General features: G+C 35.2%; 5 protein-coding genes across 7 annotated transcripts; 3 read left to right on the top strand and 2 right to left on the bottom strand.

Moving 5' to 3' along the window:
* The first annotated feature begins 2,188 nt into the window (after nt 1–2,188).
* On the top strand, nt 2,189–2,944 carry LOC9314536. Its single transcript, XM_002878422.2, has one exon. The coding sequence runs from the start codon at nt 2,353–2,355 to the stop codon at nt 2,665–2,667; it is 315 nt and encodes a 104-aa protein (XP_002878468.1). The 5' UTR covers nt 2,189–2,352; the 3' UTR covers nt 2,668–2,944.
* Nucleotides 2,945–3,997: 1,053 nt separating this feature from the next.
* Nucleotides 3,998–5,516, top strand: LOC9312750. The gene has a single exon (XM_002878421.2). The coding sequence runs from the start codon at nt 4,176–4,178 to the stop codon at nt 5,316–5,318; it is 1,143 nt and encodes a 380-aa protein (XP_002878467.1). The 5' UTR covers nt 3,998–4,175; the 3' UTR covers nt 5,319–5,516.
* A 1,881-nt stretch (nt 5,517–7,397) lies between these two features.
* Nucleotides 7,398–9,766, bottom strand: LOC9312749. 3 transcript variants are annotated; one of them, XM_002876635.2, is made up of 7 exons: nt 9,496–9,766; nt 9,353–9,392; nt 9,109–9,230; nt 8,860–9,020; nt 8,615–8,719; nt 8,061–8,452; nt 7,398–7,960 (listed from the first exon to the last, which is right to left on the bottom strand). In XM_002876635.2, exons 1-7 carry the CDS (start codon nt 9,572–9,574, stop codon nt 7,741–7,743), a joined length of 1,119 nt encoding a protein of 372 aa, XP_002876681.1. In that variant the 5' UTR covers nt 9,575–9,766; the 3' UTR covers nt 7,398–7,740. The 3 variants fall into 3 exon arrangements, with proteins under 3 accessions (XP_002876681.1, XP_020882445.1, XP_020882446.1); XM_021026786.1 differs by having other exon boundaries at nt 9,109–9,200; nt 9,496–9,765; XM_021026787.1 differs by lacking the exons at nt 9,353–9,392; nt 9,496–9,766 and having other exon boundaries at nt 9,113–9,203.
* Nucleotides 9,767–10,977: 1,211 nt separating this feature from the next.
* On the bottom strand, nt 10,978–12,992 carry LOC9314535 (transcription factor MYB11). The gene is made up of 3 exons (XM_002876634.2): nt 12,742–12,992; nt 12,125–12,254; nt 10,978–11,974 (listed from the first exon to the last, which is right to left on the bottom strand). Exons 1-3 carry the CDS (start codon nt 12,872–12,874, stop codon nt 11,251–11,253), a joined length of 987 nt encoding a protein of 328 aa, XP_002876680.1. The 5' UTR covers nt 12,875–12,992; the 3' UTR covers nt 10,978–11,250.
* A 1,243-nt stretch (nt 12,993–14,235) lies between these two features.
* On the top strand, nt 14,236–16,873 carry LOC9314534 (dnaJ protein ERDJ3B). The gene is made up of 10 exons (XM_002878420.2): nt 14,236–14,470; nt 14,555–14,703; nt 14,798–14,933; nt 15,202–15,313; nt 15,560–15,676; nt 15,762–15,848; nt 15,984–16,043; nt 16,130–16,207; nt 16,299–16,370; nt 16,465–16,873. The coding sequence occupies exons 1-10, from the start codon at nt 14,400–14,402 to the stop codon at nt 16,621–16,623; spliced, it is 1,041 nt and encodes a 346-aa protein (XP_002878466.1). The 5' UTR covers nt 14,236–14,399; the 3' UTR covers nt 16,624–16,873.
* The last annotated feature ends 40 nt before the right edge of the window (nt 16,874–16,913 follow it).

The raw sequence follows: 16,913 nt of genomic DNA, 5'->3' as shown, positions 1-16,913 counted from the left end.
TCTTTTGTATAATGTTTTGGTTTATTTTGCATTAAATGTTACAATTGTCATTAATAATTACCAAAAAAAGACAAAGAATGAATGCTTTTTCCTTTGAAGTGAAACGGAAAGTGGAAATTTTTTTTTTTTAACAAGGGTCAATTAATAATATTGCTGAAAATTACTTAAGGATTTGCAAATTTAACCAGGTCACTTGACCTCCTCATTGTGAACGTGGGTCCGCCCTTGTGATTGGCTGAACTTTGAAAAAGTAGATTTTTTTAATCGACGTATTTTTACCTAAACGTCTTATATTTTGAAACGAAAGGAGTATTTAGGTAAAAATGTCTAAATCAAATAAATTGTAGCATGTTTTAGGTGAGACTACATCGGTTTCATGTGTACATAAGTACATTATTAGTTTTCGTGGGAAACATTTGACTTGAGAAAACGTAAAGGGAACATTAATGAGATCATCGAGCTGTGATTTGATCAAATCGATAGATTCCCTCTACACCGTACGCGGGAAATGCGTGCAATATTGTTTTTTCTTTTGTTAACATCAAACGCATTTATGCTATTAATTAATCAAAAGTGTCACATGTATTTGTGACACCAATGTGGTGTGCTTAGAAACTAGATGGGCCGCCAACAAAAAAAAAAAAAAGACTACTAGATGGGCCTAAACCAGACAGACGTTTTGTTTAGTTTCCGAATCATAGGCTCCGAATGGAGAAAGCGTATCGAGCGGAGCGGATCAAGCGTATCGAGCGGAGCGGATCAAGCGTATCAAGCAGAACAAAAGCGGATCAAGCAGATTTGGCGGTACAAGTGCGGATCAAGCGGTTCGAACGCTTTTAAAAAATATGTTGAATGGTGAAAGCGGATCAGATAATACAAATAAAATAATATTGTAAAGAACGATAATTTTACATTATACGGATCAAATTTTATATAGTAAAAATATCAATTTAAAATAAATAAATTATAGAATACTATACATATTAAATTATATTATATAAAATTAAAGAAATTAAAATTTGCTATATTGATTTATGATTTTTTGAACATATATTTTTAGTATTTTAGATACAATATAATAACATAAATACTAATAAGTACAAAAAGTGTATATTATTTAATTACAATGATTTGTCATTTTATACAAATAATAACATAAAATGTTAATAAATACAACATATAGATATGAATAATTACATAATATGTTGTTTTTAATTTTCTAAAAATAATAATATTAATAATGATCTCAAATAGATTTTTTGAATTAATGAAATTACTTCAAACATGTGTTGTAGTAAATATAGGTACAATAAGACATAAAAGTGATAAAACATATTTAAAAAATAATAATCACAAAAAAAATTGAGAAGTGGAGCAAAACACACAGCAAATAGAGCGTGCCTACTGTGCAAGGTGGATCAACATTTCTCTTCACAAATCTCACACGCTTTCACTGTAGTTCTATTAAATATTAATTTTTTTGAGAAAATCCACTTGCTTCACATATAAACGTGAATGGTAACAAAGTTTGCGGTACATCTGCTCCGTCCAAGAACCGTCTTTGAACCATTGTTCCATTCAGACCCATAAATCAACCAGATGTTGTTTTATGAGCCTAATACACTATCCGAAAATTGGGCCGAATATTGTAAGGAAACATAACCCAATTGTATCTCATCTCTTTTTTTTTTTTGGTAAGCCAAGGGAGGCAAGCCTCCCATATTATTAAAAGGAAAAATATAAACCACAAACGGATATTTCGCGGATGCGATAGTCCTATAGAATCCTCAAACAGAATCGAACTAACACTTAATTTTCACTCTAAATACAAAATGATCACATAAAAAGCATTGTTATGAAATTTTAATATATTTCTAAAAATACACTAACATGTCGATTATAAACAACTCAAAATTATAAAAATGAGGTAATGGCTCATTTTTTTTCAGGCTGACATTCACAAAATTATTTTGCAATATTCAGAAAGAAAAAGGATCACAATGTATAGTAAGAATAACTAGATAATTTGAAACATCTAATGTAAGAAATAAGAAACTTTAACATGTAATGCATTGTGTGATTTATATGAGTGTCAATTGGTTGACACAGTAGAGTTGGTCTTTCACCGTGGATCCTTTGGTTATTATCATTAAATAAAAGAATTTTACAATAATCTATTTTTTCTTTTACTTAAATTAACCCATCATTCAAAAAAAAAACGAGAAATCGCCTCATTGATCGCATGGCCTCTCACCATCTCCTCCTATTAATCTCACTTTCCCAAATCAAGAATCATTTGATTTCTTTCCTTTTACCGTTGCTTCTTTCCAATTCGGACGAAGCTCCGGAAAAATGGACGGGTTCGGGTCGCACCCGAGAACAATCGCCGTTGATCGATGGATAGAAATAGTTAACGGTAAAGGTTACGGCGTTGGTGGAGCTCGACCCGACTCACCGAAGTTTCAACCGTCTATTTCCCCACCACCGGGATCAGGTTCTACGGCCCGTACAACTGCTACTCCGTGGAGATTACTCGACGCAGAAACGAAGAGGAAGAAGAGAATCGCGACGTATAAGACTTATGCTTTGGAAGGAAAAGTCAAAACCACGGTCAAGAAAGGGTTTCGTTGGATCAAAAACAGATATTCTCAGATTATACACGGATGATTAATCTTTTTCTATTTTATTTTTCGTGTCTTGGGCTGTCGCCGGCGATAATCTCCGGTCACATTTTTTTTTGCTGATGTTAAAAGGTAAAAGAGATTTGTTATAGCCATTATAGGGAGTGTTTTGATTTGATCTTGAAAGCAAGATTCGTGTCGTCCGTCGTTGTATGAGTGGATATATAAATTAGTCTACAACGATTCAGGTCAAAACACCGGTCCATGTTTGTGGCCCAATTTATTGCTTTTTTATATCTTAATGAAGCCCAAGTAACACCTAACTCTCTGGCCCATTAAGTAAGTACGAATAGAGAGAGTATTAAACAGTATCGGGAACTGTGATCTTTTGTTTAATAAAACAAAGAAGACACCAAAGCACCTTCTACGCACGATCATAGCTGAGCACGTGAAGCCACGTCTTCTCTTTATTCGGTTTACCCGAAATAACCTTAACTGATTTTACAATATTGCCCCGCTTGTCTGATTGAATTATTTTTAAAAACTTTTAATTGTCGTTAATCATTTGTAATTTTCTCCAGATTCTGCACGCCTTCAATTATTTCCAATAAATAAATTGATGTCCACATTAGACAAAAATAAAATAAAATTTTGACGTATACAAAGGTCATCATATGTACATTTGTAGTCATGTAAAAAAAGGTAGTAATGTAGATAATAAACAACAAATTGAAGTCCAGTTAAAAAAATTAAATTTCGAAAATTTTGAAATCGTTTTACTGATCCGATAATAAATACATGAATACGAACATTGTTTTTGGCTCATTTTATTTATTGAGATCAGATCTTGTATTTTAAATTAAAATTGAAAAAGTGAGTTATAGCTTATGTCAGGAGAAAAAGGTTATAAGCCGACTTGAATTGATTCTTTTTATTGAATGTCACTAGAGGCTAGAGCATTGGTCTTTAGTTTTTTTTCACTCGTCGAGTCATTAGGTAACAAAATAAATGTTTTGTCTGAAAGAATAATAAATTAAAGGGGTATTAAGAGAAAATTATAGAAAGATCGTTAAGGGCGAACTCGTAAAAATGGCATTGCAAAATTCCAAAAACACCCGTAGAGATTCTTCTTCTTTTTTATTCTATTGGATCAGCCTGCAGAATCCTAAGCAACAACCATAGCATTACCTAAATTATCAAATCATCATCAAAAAAAAAAAAAAAAAGACGATGAATAACGTATATTAATTAAGACCAGTAGATTTTCAACTTTTTAATTCATGCAAACAAAACAAGTCAGATAATTAAAAAAAGATCGCGAATACTGTTATTTACTTTTCTCTACAGGAAAATAGCATAAGAATATCTTTTACAGAATAAATAAAGAAAAAGGTTTTTAAGAATTAAAAAAAAAGGTCAATAAATAGAGAGAATAAAAAAGCAGCTTCATACATACACTGCATATCTCTGCTTCTTTCTCCTCGCTCTTCGCGCTCTCTGCAGAAGAAAAAACATTTTCTTGAGAAAGAAGCCACAATCTCTATCACACTTACTATGGATCTTGTTGAGAGTTTTGGCCATGGCGATCCTGATACGCCGCGTTTCAGTGACGACTTTGGTTCTGGCTCTGCTTGCTCGACTCCGTTTGTCAGTGCTCCTTCTAGTCCCGGTCGTGGTCCTCCGCCGGGTTATTTCTTTAGTGCACCGTCGAGTCCGATGCATTTCTTCCTTTGCTCTGCCTCTTCTTCATCTGAGAATCAGAAAAAGCTCGAGTCCTCGTCATGCGGCGACTTTGAGTTTGATTTCTCGTCGAGGTTATCTTCAAGCAGTGGTCCTTTAGGCGGCGTTTCCATGACTTCAGCTGAAGAGCTTTTCTCTAATGGCCAGATCAAGCCGATGAAGCTCTCTTCGCATCTTCAGAGACCTCAGATCTTATCTCCGCTTCTAGATCTGGAGAACGAGGAAGAAGACGACGAAGACGATGAGACCAAACCAAACGGTGAGATGGTTAAGCGTGGGAGAGATCTGAAACTAAGAAGCAGATCTGTTCACCGGAAAGCCAGATCTCTCTCTCCGCTCAGAAACGCAGCGTATCAATGGAACCAAGAAGAAGAGGAAGAAGTCGCCGGAGAGAGAGAAGTGAAGGAGTGTATAAGGAAGCTTCAAGAAGACGAAAACGTGCCGTCAGCTGAAACGACACCGTCTTGTTCTGCTTCGTCTTCACGATCATCGTCTTACGGTAGAAACTCTAAGAAATGGATCTTTCTTAAAGATCTGCTTCATAGAAGCAAAAGCGAAGGAAGAGGCAACGGGAAAGAGAAGTTCTGGTCCAACATTTCATTCTCTCCTTCTAATTTCAAAGACAAGAAACTCAAATCTTCTCAACCTGAAGAGAAACCGATTCAAGAAACAGTTGACGCTGCCGTAGAATCCAAGAAGCAGAAGCAGAAACAACCGCCGGCGAAGAAAGCTCCGGTCACCGGAAAACCAACAAACGGGATAGCGAAACGGAGAGGGTTGCAGCCGTCTGCTCACGAGCTACATTACACAACGAACAGAGCTCAAGCAGAGGAGATGAAGAAGAGAACATATTTGCCTTACAGGCATGGACTCTTTGGCTGTTTAGGGTTTAGTTCAAAAGGTTACAGTGCCTTGAACGGTTTAGCACGTAGCTTAAACCCAGTTTCGTCCGGTTAAGTTATAGATTAAGCCAATGTTTTATGTATAGATTATGAATCCTTAAGTTATATATAGACTATAGTATATGTCATTGTATTTTTCAGTTGTTAGATTTGATTACTATGATTCTCTTCTAGTTCTTGGGAATGTACGTATTCAGAATCTAAAAAAATTACAGTAATGTTGTAGTAACAGTTTTTGTGAGTTTTTTTTTTAGTGTTTTTGTGGACAAGGTAATGAAAACAATAATGGTGGGTGGGGTTTTAGTTTGTTGAGAGAGAGTGCAATAATTTTTTGCAAGTACTACTACTACTCTGTGAGATCTGCAGGAAAGAGATTAGAATAAAAAAATTGGGGCCATGAGTGAGTTGTTGTGTTTTGGAGTAATGTGTTTCAAGAGTTAAGAGAGAGCATCTTCATCATCTACATGACCCATTTGTTGTTTGTCTTATTAACATTTGGTGATTGAAACTGCATCTTTTAAGTCTTATCTAATTGTCTTTTTGCTTGTATTATTATTTCATATGATTTATTGGTAATATCAATATTATTTCTTCACATTAATACCATATTACATCATCCCGTTGTTGAGACTTGAGAAGAAGAACCCCACCGTGAGTTATGTATGGTTTCTGTTTCCTTCGTTAAAATATCTATTCTTGATCAAATTCAACACAACTTATCATACTTTTAGTTGCTCTTATTACCAATTTAACTTGTCACTATCAAATCAATTCATATGGTTGGATGTCACTAGTTTAAAGTTATGATACGCATTATTACATTATCTTGAAATGTGAAGTATGCAAGAAATTTTAACTAATAATTACGAGTAAAGGGAATAAGAACGGTGTCGTTTTCTCGCTGCCACTGGTGCGACAAAGAAAAGTGTCGTTGAAAATAAAACCAGAATAAATAAATGACGTGCACGTATAGCGACTTTAAAGATCCACCGCACATCAGAAAAAACATTTAGCTGTCTTATCTATCTGAAATATACGATTCAACCCACATGAACTTGTCTCCGTTTGGGCCCAAAATTTATTTAAGTAGTCTCTCTGATTTCACTTGTGAAATTTTAGAAAACAAAATAAAAAAGGCCACGTGAGTTGTCGTAAGAGACTAGTAGTAAAAACAGAGGAGGTCCATACTTAACATGACCCACTCCTCTGAAAAGAGAAAATCTCACTTTTCTTTCTTTCTTCTCCATATGATTCTCAATAAGAGTAATAATTTGAGACAGATTACATTAAAGTCAGTCGTGTCATGGGTCCTAAATACATTTTAAGGACACTTGTTCTTATTTCTTTCCTTTTTACTCATATCAGAATAAAATAATAAGTTCTACAAAACTATTTTTATATGTAACATGTAAATTATACATAGGACCGGCCTAAGATTATTTTACTAGCTCTAAGACAAAAACTTAAACAATAAAATAAGTAATAATATTAATTTTGATTTAATTGTGTTTGGACTAATAGTAGATGGGAAAAAAAATACAAGTTGCAAAATAATTTTGATTGATTGAAGTGACGAGGGAAGAGTCACTTCAATCAATCGGCTATGTAACTGTACACTTCATCGCTTAGCTGTGCTGATCTGATCTGTCTCACTGTTTATGAGTGGGAACTTTCTAATTCCGATAACCAATGTAAGCTTTAGTTTCTATTTTTTATTCTATAATAGGAATTTCATATTTTCTTTAATAACGACTGATACCATAATTTAGGTGTAGAAGATTGGGGGGAAAAATTACATTTGAGAAACTTACAAATATAGAAAACTTATAAAAAATCTGGGATGAAGTGACCAATCTCTTAGCTCTCAATAAATTCTAAAGTTCAAATCATTATCAAATATATCTGGATATATATATATATATATATATATATATGGCAAGTGGACTTAATAAAATAAAAACATATTAAAAAATATTTTAGTATTTTTTTTTTTTTTTTTTTTTTTTTTTTTTTTTTTTAAATATTTTAGTATTATTTATTTATCTTTGGGGGATATGAAAAATTTAAAACACTAATAGAAAATGAAAAGATGAACAAAGGCTAGAACTTTCATACACTAGACAGAAACTTCAGATTTACCAACAAAAGAGTAGTATAAGACTAAACCAAAAAAATGTAAATTCTCTCATTCGAAAAGTTACACGGATAGTGGAGATATACAGTCTCATTAATGGGCTTAACATTAATCCGCTGCTTTAGCGGGCCTGACAAAATTAGGCCCATACAGTCTCGTTCAGTCTATCAGTTCCCTCGTGCCATCATTATTATTAATTTGACGGACAGAAAAACTTTATACCGCCTGTAATTCGTAATAGTTTCGTTATACCTCCTTACTTTTAAATTTGATCAAACCAACCCCCAATTCAATCGATTATCAAAGGGACTGCAAGACTCAACAAATACCTAACTAACTTTAGTTAGTCTCTTCCTCGAGCCATTGGGTGATTCTCCAGATGCATTACTGAATGGAGCAGAACTTCCAAGTCTTTTCCAAGAATGCGCTGCATTACCAGTTGCTTATCCAAATCTTCGTAACAGCTTGTGATTCTCATACCCATTTGATTTTTCGAACCTTCTTCGGCTTCTGGTACAATCTCAGCCGTCCATTGAGAGTTATCTACGGTTGCATCTTTTAGCCTGAAAAAAAAAAAAAGAGTTAACAATGTAATTCAACAAAGAACTAGGAACATCTTTAGGGTTTTTGAATCAAGAACCATATAAGACTGGCTTTACTTACTCTTCCAGTATAGAATCTGCTTCGTTTCGGTTTTTCACTCGAAATAAAACGTCAACAGTGTCCTCATTAACCCTAGCAATCCCCTCAAGAGGGCAAATCGACAAGCACATCGAGTGTATCATTGAATCAGCTGTTTTCGAATTTAGATTACCAATCCTTATAACGAGTACTGAAGAGGGATGATTTGAGGGTGTATTGGAGGTAGCAGAACCCTTGGAGCTATTTTCATCTCCTGGCTCAAAACTGGGACTGATTATGTTTTGAGATTTGGATTTGTGATCTTGAATTTGAGACGAAGACATGGTTGGCTTGGAGAAAGGAATATTTGAATCTGTAGCATCTCTTGCTGGTGAAGAAGCATATGCTTCCGTCTTCTTCTTGCCATTAACTTTCTGGTAAGAAAATGGATTAAGGACAATTATGAGCATTTGATCTTTTTGAATCAAACATTGCTACTTAGATGATCAAATGTTGTCCAGATGGGAATAAAATGAACGCATTCTAAACCGAGAACACCCGCAAAAAGTTTGCATAAATATTGTAAACGTACATACCCAAGAAACTTCTGGCTTTTCAGTCAATAACTTTGGTTTCGAAATTGAATCAGAAGCTTGTTCCTGCTTCGTCTTCTTTTTCTTTTTCTTCTTGCCTTTAGTATTCTGGTAAAACAAACAAACTCAGCTCAAGTAAGAAGATATAACCCTTTCGGATCAAACCTGAGCTGCGAAAAGCACCAAGCTGACAATCTATGGATACAGTGAACACAAAAGGAGATCTCAATAACGATTATAAAACGTACCAGAGATATCACTGGATTCTCAACCTGAACAGGCTCTGGCTTCTCAGTTAACATCTTCACAATCACATTCCGATCCACTTCTTTCTCTACAGAACCCAACTCTGAGAAATAATCATCATCCTCAAGATGACTAAATAACGCAGGTGCATGAGTTTTCACTCCTGCAGATAAAGAATCAGAAGCAAAACCATTGTCAAGAGCACGAAGTTGTCGATTCTCAATCATCAAAGTTCTAGTTAACAAGCGTACCTACATCAGATTCCGAGTAATTACACGGTGGAGAGCTATGAAATGCGCGGTTGAGCAATTTGATTCCTACTCCATTTCCAGATGATAGCAAGCTATTCAGAATCAGCATTCCATCACTGAATCTACCAACACGAAGAAACTCAACTGCAATTGTTTCTAAGCTAAAGATATCTAAAACCCTAACGAAACAATGTCAAGCAAACAAAACACGGAAGAAAGTGAGAAACACGAAATCAAAACTCACCTATCTTGTGAAATACGCTTCGAAATCGCTGCAATTTCACCTGAGAAACACCGAAGCAGCCATTTCATTTTCCAGGGATTCAAATATCTGAAAATGTCTCGGAAGTGCAAGAATTAGTACAGGAAGATTAATGAATAACGTACAATATCGGCTGAAAGATGAGCTGTGTCTGCCATGGAACAAAGTTTTGAGAGAAGCTCGTACTCGTACCGCCGCAAACATCGTAGTCGCTCCGCCGGGAAGAAAGAGTGGAGAAGTTAGTCTAACGCCGATTGAATATTATCAAACAAGGCCGTTTTAGTGGCCTGTTTATCTTACTGGGCCTTATTTATTGGGCCTATTATAGGCTTCTTTCTACGCTTTTTCAAAAATGACATATCGTGCTCTCTTACCGACAACTGTGTGAAATACAGTATGGTTGGTTCGTCGGCCATTTTTGGGCCCTTTGTTTTTTTTTTTTAAAAATCTTCATTCTGTTTTTGACTCTGTAAAACAGTTAATGTTTCCTGAGACAAAAAAAAAAAAAAAACGTTTTACGACGATTGTACAATAAATTCCATTTTAATATCATTTCAGACAAAAATAATCATATCATTTGATTTTTTTTTGGCAGCTGGTATTATTTAATTCTTTTACCGTACTTTTTAAAAAAACATAATATTTCTTTCTTTTTTTTTTTTTCTTTTTTTTTTTTTTTTTTTAACATAATATTTCTTACCTTCTATTGATATTTTTTGGGGGTATAAAGAACCGTTCAATTGATGAAATGAATTTAAAATTAACATCACTAATTTGTTTGTACTTGAGACTTGAGAACTTTACATTTTCTGCATTTACATGATTTTGTTAATTATTTTTCTTCTATTTTAGTACTATGTCGGCAAATGAAATGCGTCCGAGTTTGCGGTCAATTCGTAGAAATGGTCCATCTCATGAACTTTATTGAATTTTTATTCTATATAAAGGAAAAGGAGTATTAATGTTTCATTTGGCCACCGGTAAAAGTAGAGAGACAAAAGTGCATGGCATCACGTGAGGCATTATACTATAGTGACAATGGACCAAATCGTCCTTCTAAACCTAAAGATAGCGACCCTCTCAGTATGTGTTTTTTTCTTCTTCCTATTGCTAAAACGTCTACTCTGCGCTTAGGAAATTAATTAGCTCGGGTTTTGGTCTATTAAAGAATTTTGTTTAAAAAATACTTCAACCTAGAATAACTAGCAACTATTAGGCAATGTCAATAGAGAATGGCTGATTCACAATACGATAATTAGAGTCTCTTGTTTAAGCTCTTTACTAGATCTCTCTTTTTTAAGATGGGTCTCTTATTTAGAGATTGTCAAAGAAAACATCTTAGAGCATCTCTAACACAGAGGGATGAAGGAGGTTCTCTTTCTGTGTTGAAAAACGATTGTCATCTTTTACTGATTCATTGTATTAAAAACAATTAAGATATATTTTTACAATTAAAATATTAATATTTTCTTTTGAAGAATTTAACTTTTCGTCTCTTGCCGTTGGAGATGGCCTTAGGAAATTAAATTTAAAAAGATGAATTTTTTTTTGTATTTTAGCATATATTTTTTTGTACAACAATGGTGTAATTTTTAATGGATCATATGTAATTTAACTAAGAAGGCGACTTTATTTTGTTTTATTTTCCAACGCCGAAAATCGTATTTACACATGAAAAAAAGACTTGCACAATTAAAACTAAAAAACGAACGCAAGGGTACGAACATGTTCTATTCACACCAAAAAAAACATGTTCTATTCACAAACCGACCAGATCCTGCCACGGGGACCTTTGCTAAAATCTAACGGAGAAAAAAGCGTATGCATGGTGCCAAATCTTTCAAGACAAAAGCCAAGCAGCCATATTCTTTTTTTCTTCGTCAAGATCCTCCAAAGTCGTTGGGGCCCCTTTGTCCGGTCTCAGATTCCATTTCCTCTCCATTTAACAGCCACGACAAAACCGAATCAAGATTCTCTTTTTCTTGCCAAAGGGTTTCACCTTCTCTCCATACAAAGTCCCAGTCAGCGAAGTCATCAGCCATCGATTCGATATTTTTGTGCCCAACGGAGACACCTCCATATGGCTCAGAGTTTTTTACGCTGTTCGACTCACATGAGGACACGTGGAAAGCATAAGGGTCGTCCAATAGAAAACAAGAATCGAAAATATCGTCATTGAGAGACAAAACTCCAACGTCGCCATCAATGCTTGGGTTACAATAACCATCGTCTACATAGCCACATGGTCTTAAACCAGGCTCCTTGGCTCCACTTAAGCTACTACTTGACAACCCCATTAATGCGTCTTCTTTTTCTCCCTCTCCATTCTCTATTGTTGTAGTTGGCAAAACAATGTCGGTTTTGCTTGCCGTTAAAGAATTAGGGTTTTTGTGGTTTTTAAGGTTTAGGATAAATTTGGGTTTCATGGCGGATCTGCTGGTTCTTCCGGGTCTACGCTTCGGAGGCGGAGGCGCATTCTCGACTACAGTAGTGACGGTTGGTTTCCTGAAGTAACCGTGGAATTTACGGCTGAGATGAGAATTCCAATAGTTTTTAATTTCGTTGTCTGTTCTTCCCGGTAGATTGCTCGCAATTATTGACCACCTGCAATTAATTAGCGTTAATTTTTTTTTTTAAATGCTTTTTTCACGACGTTAGATTTTGATCAATGCTTTCACGTGATCGTGTATTTTCTATTGGAAATAAATAGATATTAATAAATCAACTTTTGTTCAAATAATTAAATAAAGTTACCTGTTTCCCAAAGTGGAATGCAATTTAACAATGAGGTTCTCTTCTTCAGGAGTTATGTTTCCTCTCTTGAGGTCTGATCTCAAATAGTTTATCCATCTCAATCTACAGCTCTTTCCACATCTCTTTAGCCCTTTTTTAAATGAATTCATTCACATATATATAATAACACGTCAGATTTTGAGGCAAAAGAAAGTCAGCGATTGATATTACTCATCTTTTGTTCTGAATAGAGCTGTTTTTGAAATAAATAAATAAACATTTCTGTGAGGTACAGTCCATATATGTCAACAAAACAAGAAGGCAATTTGGTCTGAATACTATATGAAATATGACAACACAATCGCATAATATTCTAAGAAAACAGTTTACGTTTTAAATATTACGCATTCATTATAGAAAATGATACAATAAGTAGATCAAAAATTAATCACGGCCTCTACTATTAAAAATTTTACAACCCATATTGTATTATTGATCCGTGATATAAATTAATTTCTCGATGCATATATAAAAGGATTAAGGGAAGATTCTCTTATAAATTTTGACCAAAAAAAAAGATCTCTTATAAGATGCATGCGATCAATCGAGAGACAGAGTACTGTATGTAATTTTCTTACCGGCATTTTTGGGAAGAGAACGCCATGAACCTTCGCCGTTGGACTTAATGTAGTCGGAGAGAATCTGGTCTTCCTCCGCCGTCCAGCGCCCCTTCTTCATTCCTACCTTCTCACAGCACGGCTTTCTTCCCATTCTCTCCGCCAACTATTAAATTTCACTCACTTCACTTGACCCCTATAGTCAATCACTAGAGAGAGATATATAAAAGAGAAGTAAAGTGACGACACCACAAAAAATGTGATTGGTTTAGATATTTATAGGAGTGATAAGAGTAGAGAGGAATGGGTTATTCAGCTATACTAACCAGTTCAAGCTGGCTCGTCCTGAGATGCTAATAATAGTCTTAAAATACTATTAGTTATACATTATTAGTTGTAAACCGTTGTTTTTAATGAATTTAGAGGGACTCAGATGATAGTCGTATAATTTCAGTAAATTTATACCGTATAGTGTATTTGAGTTCTTCTTACTTAAACAAAAGAAAATGTAACTAAATCTTGGTGCCCACCAAAGAGTCTACTCAATATTCAAAACACGTGTGCAACCATACACACGTGTACAGTGTACAAGGCTCAAGTCGGATTCAATCAATCATCTAACAATAAAATCATAATCGTACTTTTTCTTCTCAATTATTTTACTTCGTATCGTGGAAAATATGAACACCAATTTTATTTTAGTTTTCACAGTCATATTTACTATTGTCTATTTATTAAAAAAAAAAAATAAAAAAAAATATAATGAGTGTGGGGCACGTGCCCCACCTCCTTATACTGTAGATCCGCCCCTGGTCATCAGCGTTTTTTTTTTTTTTGTCAATGGACAGTAAATGGTATTAATGGGCTGGGACCACTCGTGTGAGATGTGTAGTAAGATTGTATGTATAACAAATAATGTTTCGTCGAAGATGCGAATATTCAAGAGACCTGACATATGACATGATTGTCCAAACCAGTCTGTTTCTTTGCATGCAAATTAATAAGCAACAAAATATGTATTTATTATTTAACCACCCTTTTGTTTCATAGTGTTTAACCAATGTACAACTTCATGTGTGACTAAGATAGTATAGGGAACAGATTATATAAAGATTAAATAAATAAATTTCTCAAAGTTGTTTTAATTTTTTTTGTCATCAGAGCAGTGCTTTACAGGTTTAATATGGTAGGTATAAATCCATAACTTAGTCCTTTATCCCAAAAAACAAAAAAAACAAATGCAAAACTAGTTTGGATTTGGACTCCCCAGAATCTGGAGTTTGTTTTGGCCCATTAACTTAGGTTTTTGCGTTAAGGCCTCTGCTTCATTATTAATGGGCCTTGTTTAGATTATATAGTAAGAACGACGTCGAACCCAATAAAGTCGACGAAAAGAACAGTCAGCGATTCAACCGTAGTTTTTCCACGTGGCTGATATCTATTGGTTAGGATCGTCAGAGACTTAATCCTGATTGGTTAAGCAGTGCAGTGTACACGTAAACCGACCACGATGCTCGAATTCTAAACTCGTTCCGCGAAAGGAAGAGAGAAAGGGAAGTGAGAGAGAGAGAGAGATTGAGCTCTAATCACATAAATCAGCGAAGGAGATCCGAATCCGAATCTCAGATTGGAGTTGAAGTCCTTGGGAGAGATCCGATTCTCTCCTGATTTCCGTTTCTATGGCGATTCGGTGGTCGGAGTTGTGTATCGTATTGTTCGCTCTTTCTTATGCCATTTGCGTCCTTGCCGGGTAAGATCATCTTTCGATTCCTCAGAAGCATAGAAATGTGTGGAAAATGTGAATGCTTAGAAAATCTATGGTGTGTGGATTTAGGAAGAGTTACTACGATGTGTTGCAAGTTCCGAAAGGTGCATCTGACGAACAGATCAAGAGAGCTTATAGGAAACTCGCTTTGAAGTATCATCCCGATAAGAATCAAGGAAATGAGGAGGCGACTCGCAAATTCGCTGAGATCAACAATGGTATTTTTCATGTTGCAACAACCTGTGATTCTGCTCTCTTTGATTACACGTTTTTCGTTCTGAGAATTGACGTATTGGTGTTTTAATGTAACAGCTTATGAAGTGTTATCGGATGAGGAGAAGAGGGAGATATATAACAAGTATGGTGAAGAGGGACTTAAACAGTTTTCTGCAAATGGAGGAAGAGGAGGTGGAGGCGGGGGCATGAATATGCAGGACATTTTTAGCTCGTAAGTTTTCTGCAAATGGTAACTCTTTAGGATCCAACTAGATTTACAAGATTCAGTGTCACTAGGAATTTATCATTCTATCTTTTCAAATAGCTGATCTTATAGAATTCGTGTGAGTTTTATGTATTGATAGTGCATACAATTGAATTTGGTAATGTTAAGTGACTTTACTGTAGCGTGAATAGTTCCTAAATTTGGATAATGTTTTACATTTGTGTTTAAAGGTTGCATATTGCTTAATTTCATAGATTATTAATGTGCTTTATAGGTTTTTCGGTGGAGGTTCGATGGAGGAAGAAGAGAAGGTTGTCAAGGGTGATGACGTGATTGTGGAACTTGAGGCAACTCTAGAAGATTTGTACATGGGAGGCTCTATAAAGGTATGATAACCTCCATGTCAGGATGGTATTATCATCACTAATACATGTTACTCGTCTGGATATTGGTACTTTGATTCAAATATACTTTAATCAATAGAAATGTGTAAACATGATTTCATAGTATCATTCAGACATTCTGTAGGTTCCGGCGATGTTTAGTTAGAGTAGATAGGCTTTTTTAGATAAATGCAAATTAAAGAACTTGCCTTAAGTTCTCAGTGAGGATGTTCCACATTGAACTATCAGGTATGGAGGGAAAAGAATGTGATAAAACCAGCTCCTGGAAAGAGAAAGTGTAACTGCAGGAACGAGGTCTACCACAGACAAATTGGTCCTGGAATGTTCCAACAGATGACAGAACAGGTAAAGGATGGCTCTGTTTAAGTCTCACAGATTGTCTTGTTCCGCATGATATCTGTTTAACGACATATCCTCTTGTTCCCCTCAGGTCTGTGACAAATGCCCTAATGTCAAATACGAACGGGAGGGATACTTTGTGACAGTTGATATCGAGAAAGGAATGAAAGATGGAGAAGTAAGTCTTGAAACTATACAACCCTTATTGCAACATATTAGACTACATTTCTTAGTAGCTCTTTAACTCATTGTGATTTATTAGTGTGCTTATCAATTCTCCAATTGTAGTTTCTTAACACCAAATACTTTTCAGGAAGTGTCTTTCTATGAAGACGGTGAACCCATTCTCGACGGTGAACCTGGTGACCTGAAGGTTAGCCTCTTCCTTAAATTTCACTATCCGTTATTTCACTAATCTTCAACATCAGAGAGAATAAACCATTGGTGTACATTTGGCAGTTTCGAATCAGAACTGCACCACACGCCCGTTTCCGAAGAGATGGCAACGATCTACACATGACCGTTAACATAACACTGGTAAATAAATTCCAGAAACTACTGCTGTATTTCTACATCTTAGACCAACAAGTGACTCATTTTCTGATTCTACCAAATCTATCTTCTACAGGTTGAGGCGCTAGTTGGTTTTGAGAAATCATTCAAACACTTAGATGATCACGAAGTTGACATCAGTTCCAAGGTAACACTAATACTCTTCTCCATACACTCAATACACTTGAAACAGTGACCATCAATGATCATCTAATGGGTTAAATATTGTGCGACGACGACAGGGAATTACAAAGCCGAAGGAAGTGAAGAAGTTCAAAGGAGAAGGGATGCCACTTCACTACAGCACAAAGAAAGGGAACCTCTTTGTCACTTTTGAGGTTTTGTTTCCTTCTTCTCTTACTGACGATCAGAAGAAGAAGATTAAAGAAGTCTTTGCTTAGTGCTCTCTCTCTTTCTCTCTCTTTAGAAGTTTGGGGTTTTAAGCGGAGAACATGTGGTGGTCCTTAATGTAACATGTCTAGGTTTTAATATAGAAAGAAAAAAATATGAGGAGACAAAGACGAAGATGAGAAAAGTCACGAGGAGGGTTTTGATCAATTTGTCATTTTTGTTTGGTTTTGTTAATCATATTAGTGCATATTCATGAATTAAATACAATTTGGATTATTTCTGTGAATCCTATTTCCAATACTCTTTTGTGGGTCTTGTGGCTAGTTAGCATAAAAAAAAG

Source organism: Arabidopsis lyrata (assembly GCF_000004255.2).
Source record: "Arabidopsis lyrata subsp. lyrata unplaced genomic scaffold ARALYscaffold_5, whole genome shotgun sequence".
In the NCBI taxonomy this organism is placed as follows: domain Eukaryota; kingdom Viridiplantae; phylum Streptophyta; class Magnoliopsida; order Brassicales; family Brassicaceae; genus Arabidopsis; species Arabidopsis lyrata.
Note: the sequence above shows the minus strand (reverse complement) of the source record. Positions and strands in the feature narration are given on the sequence as shown.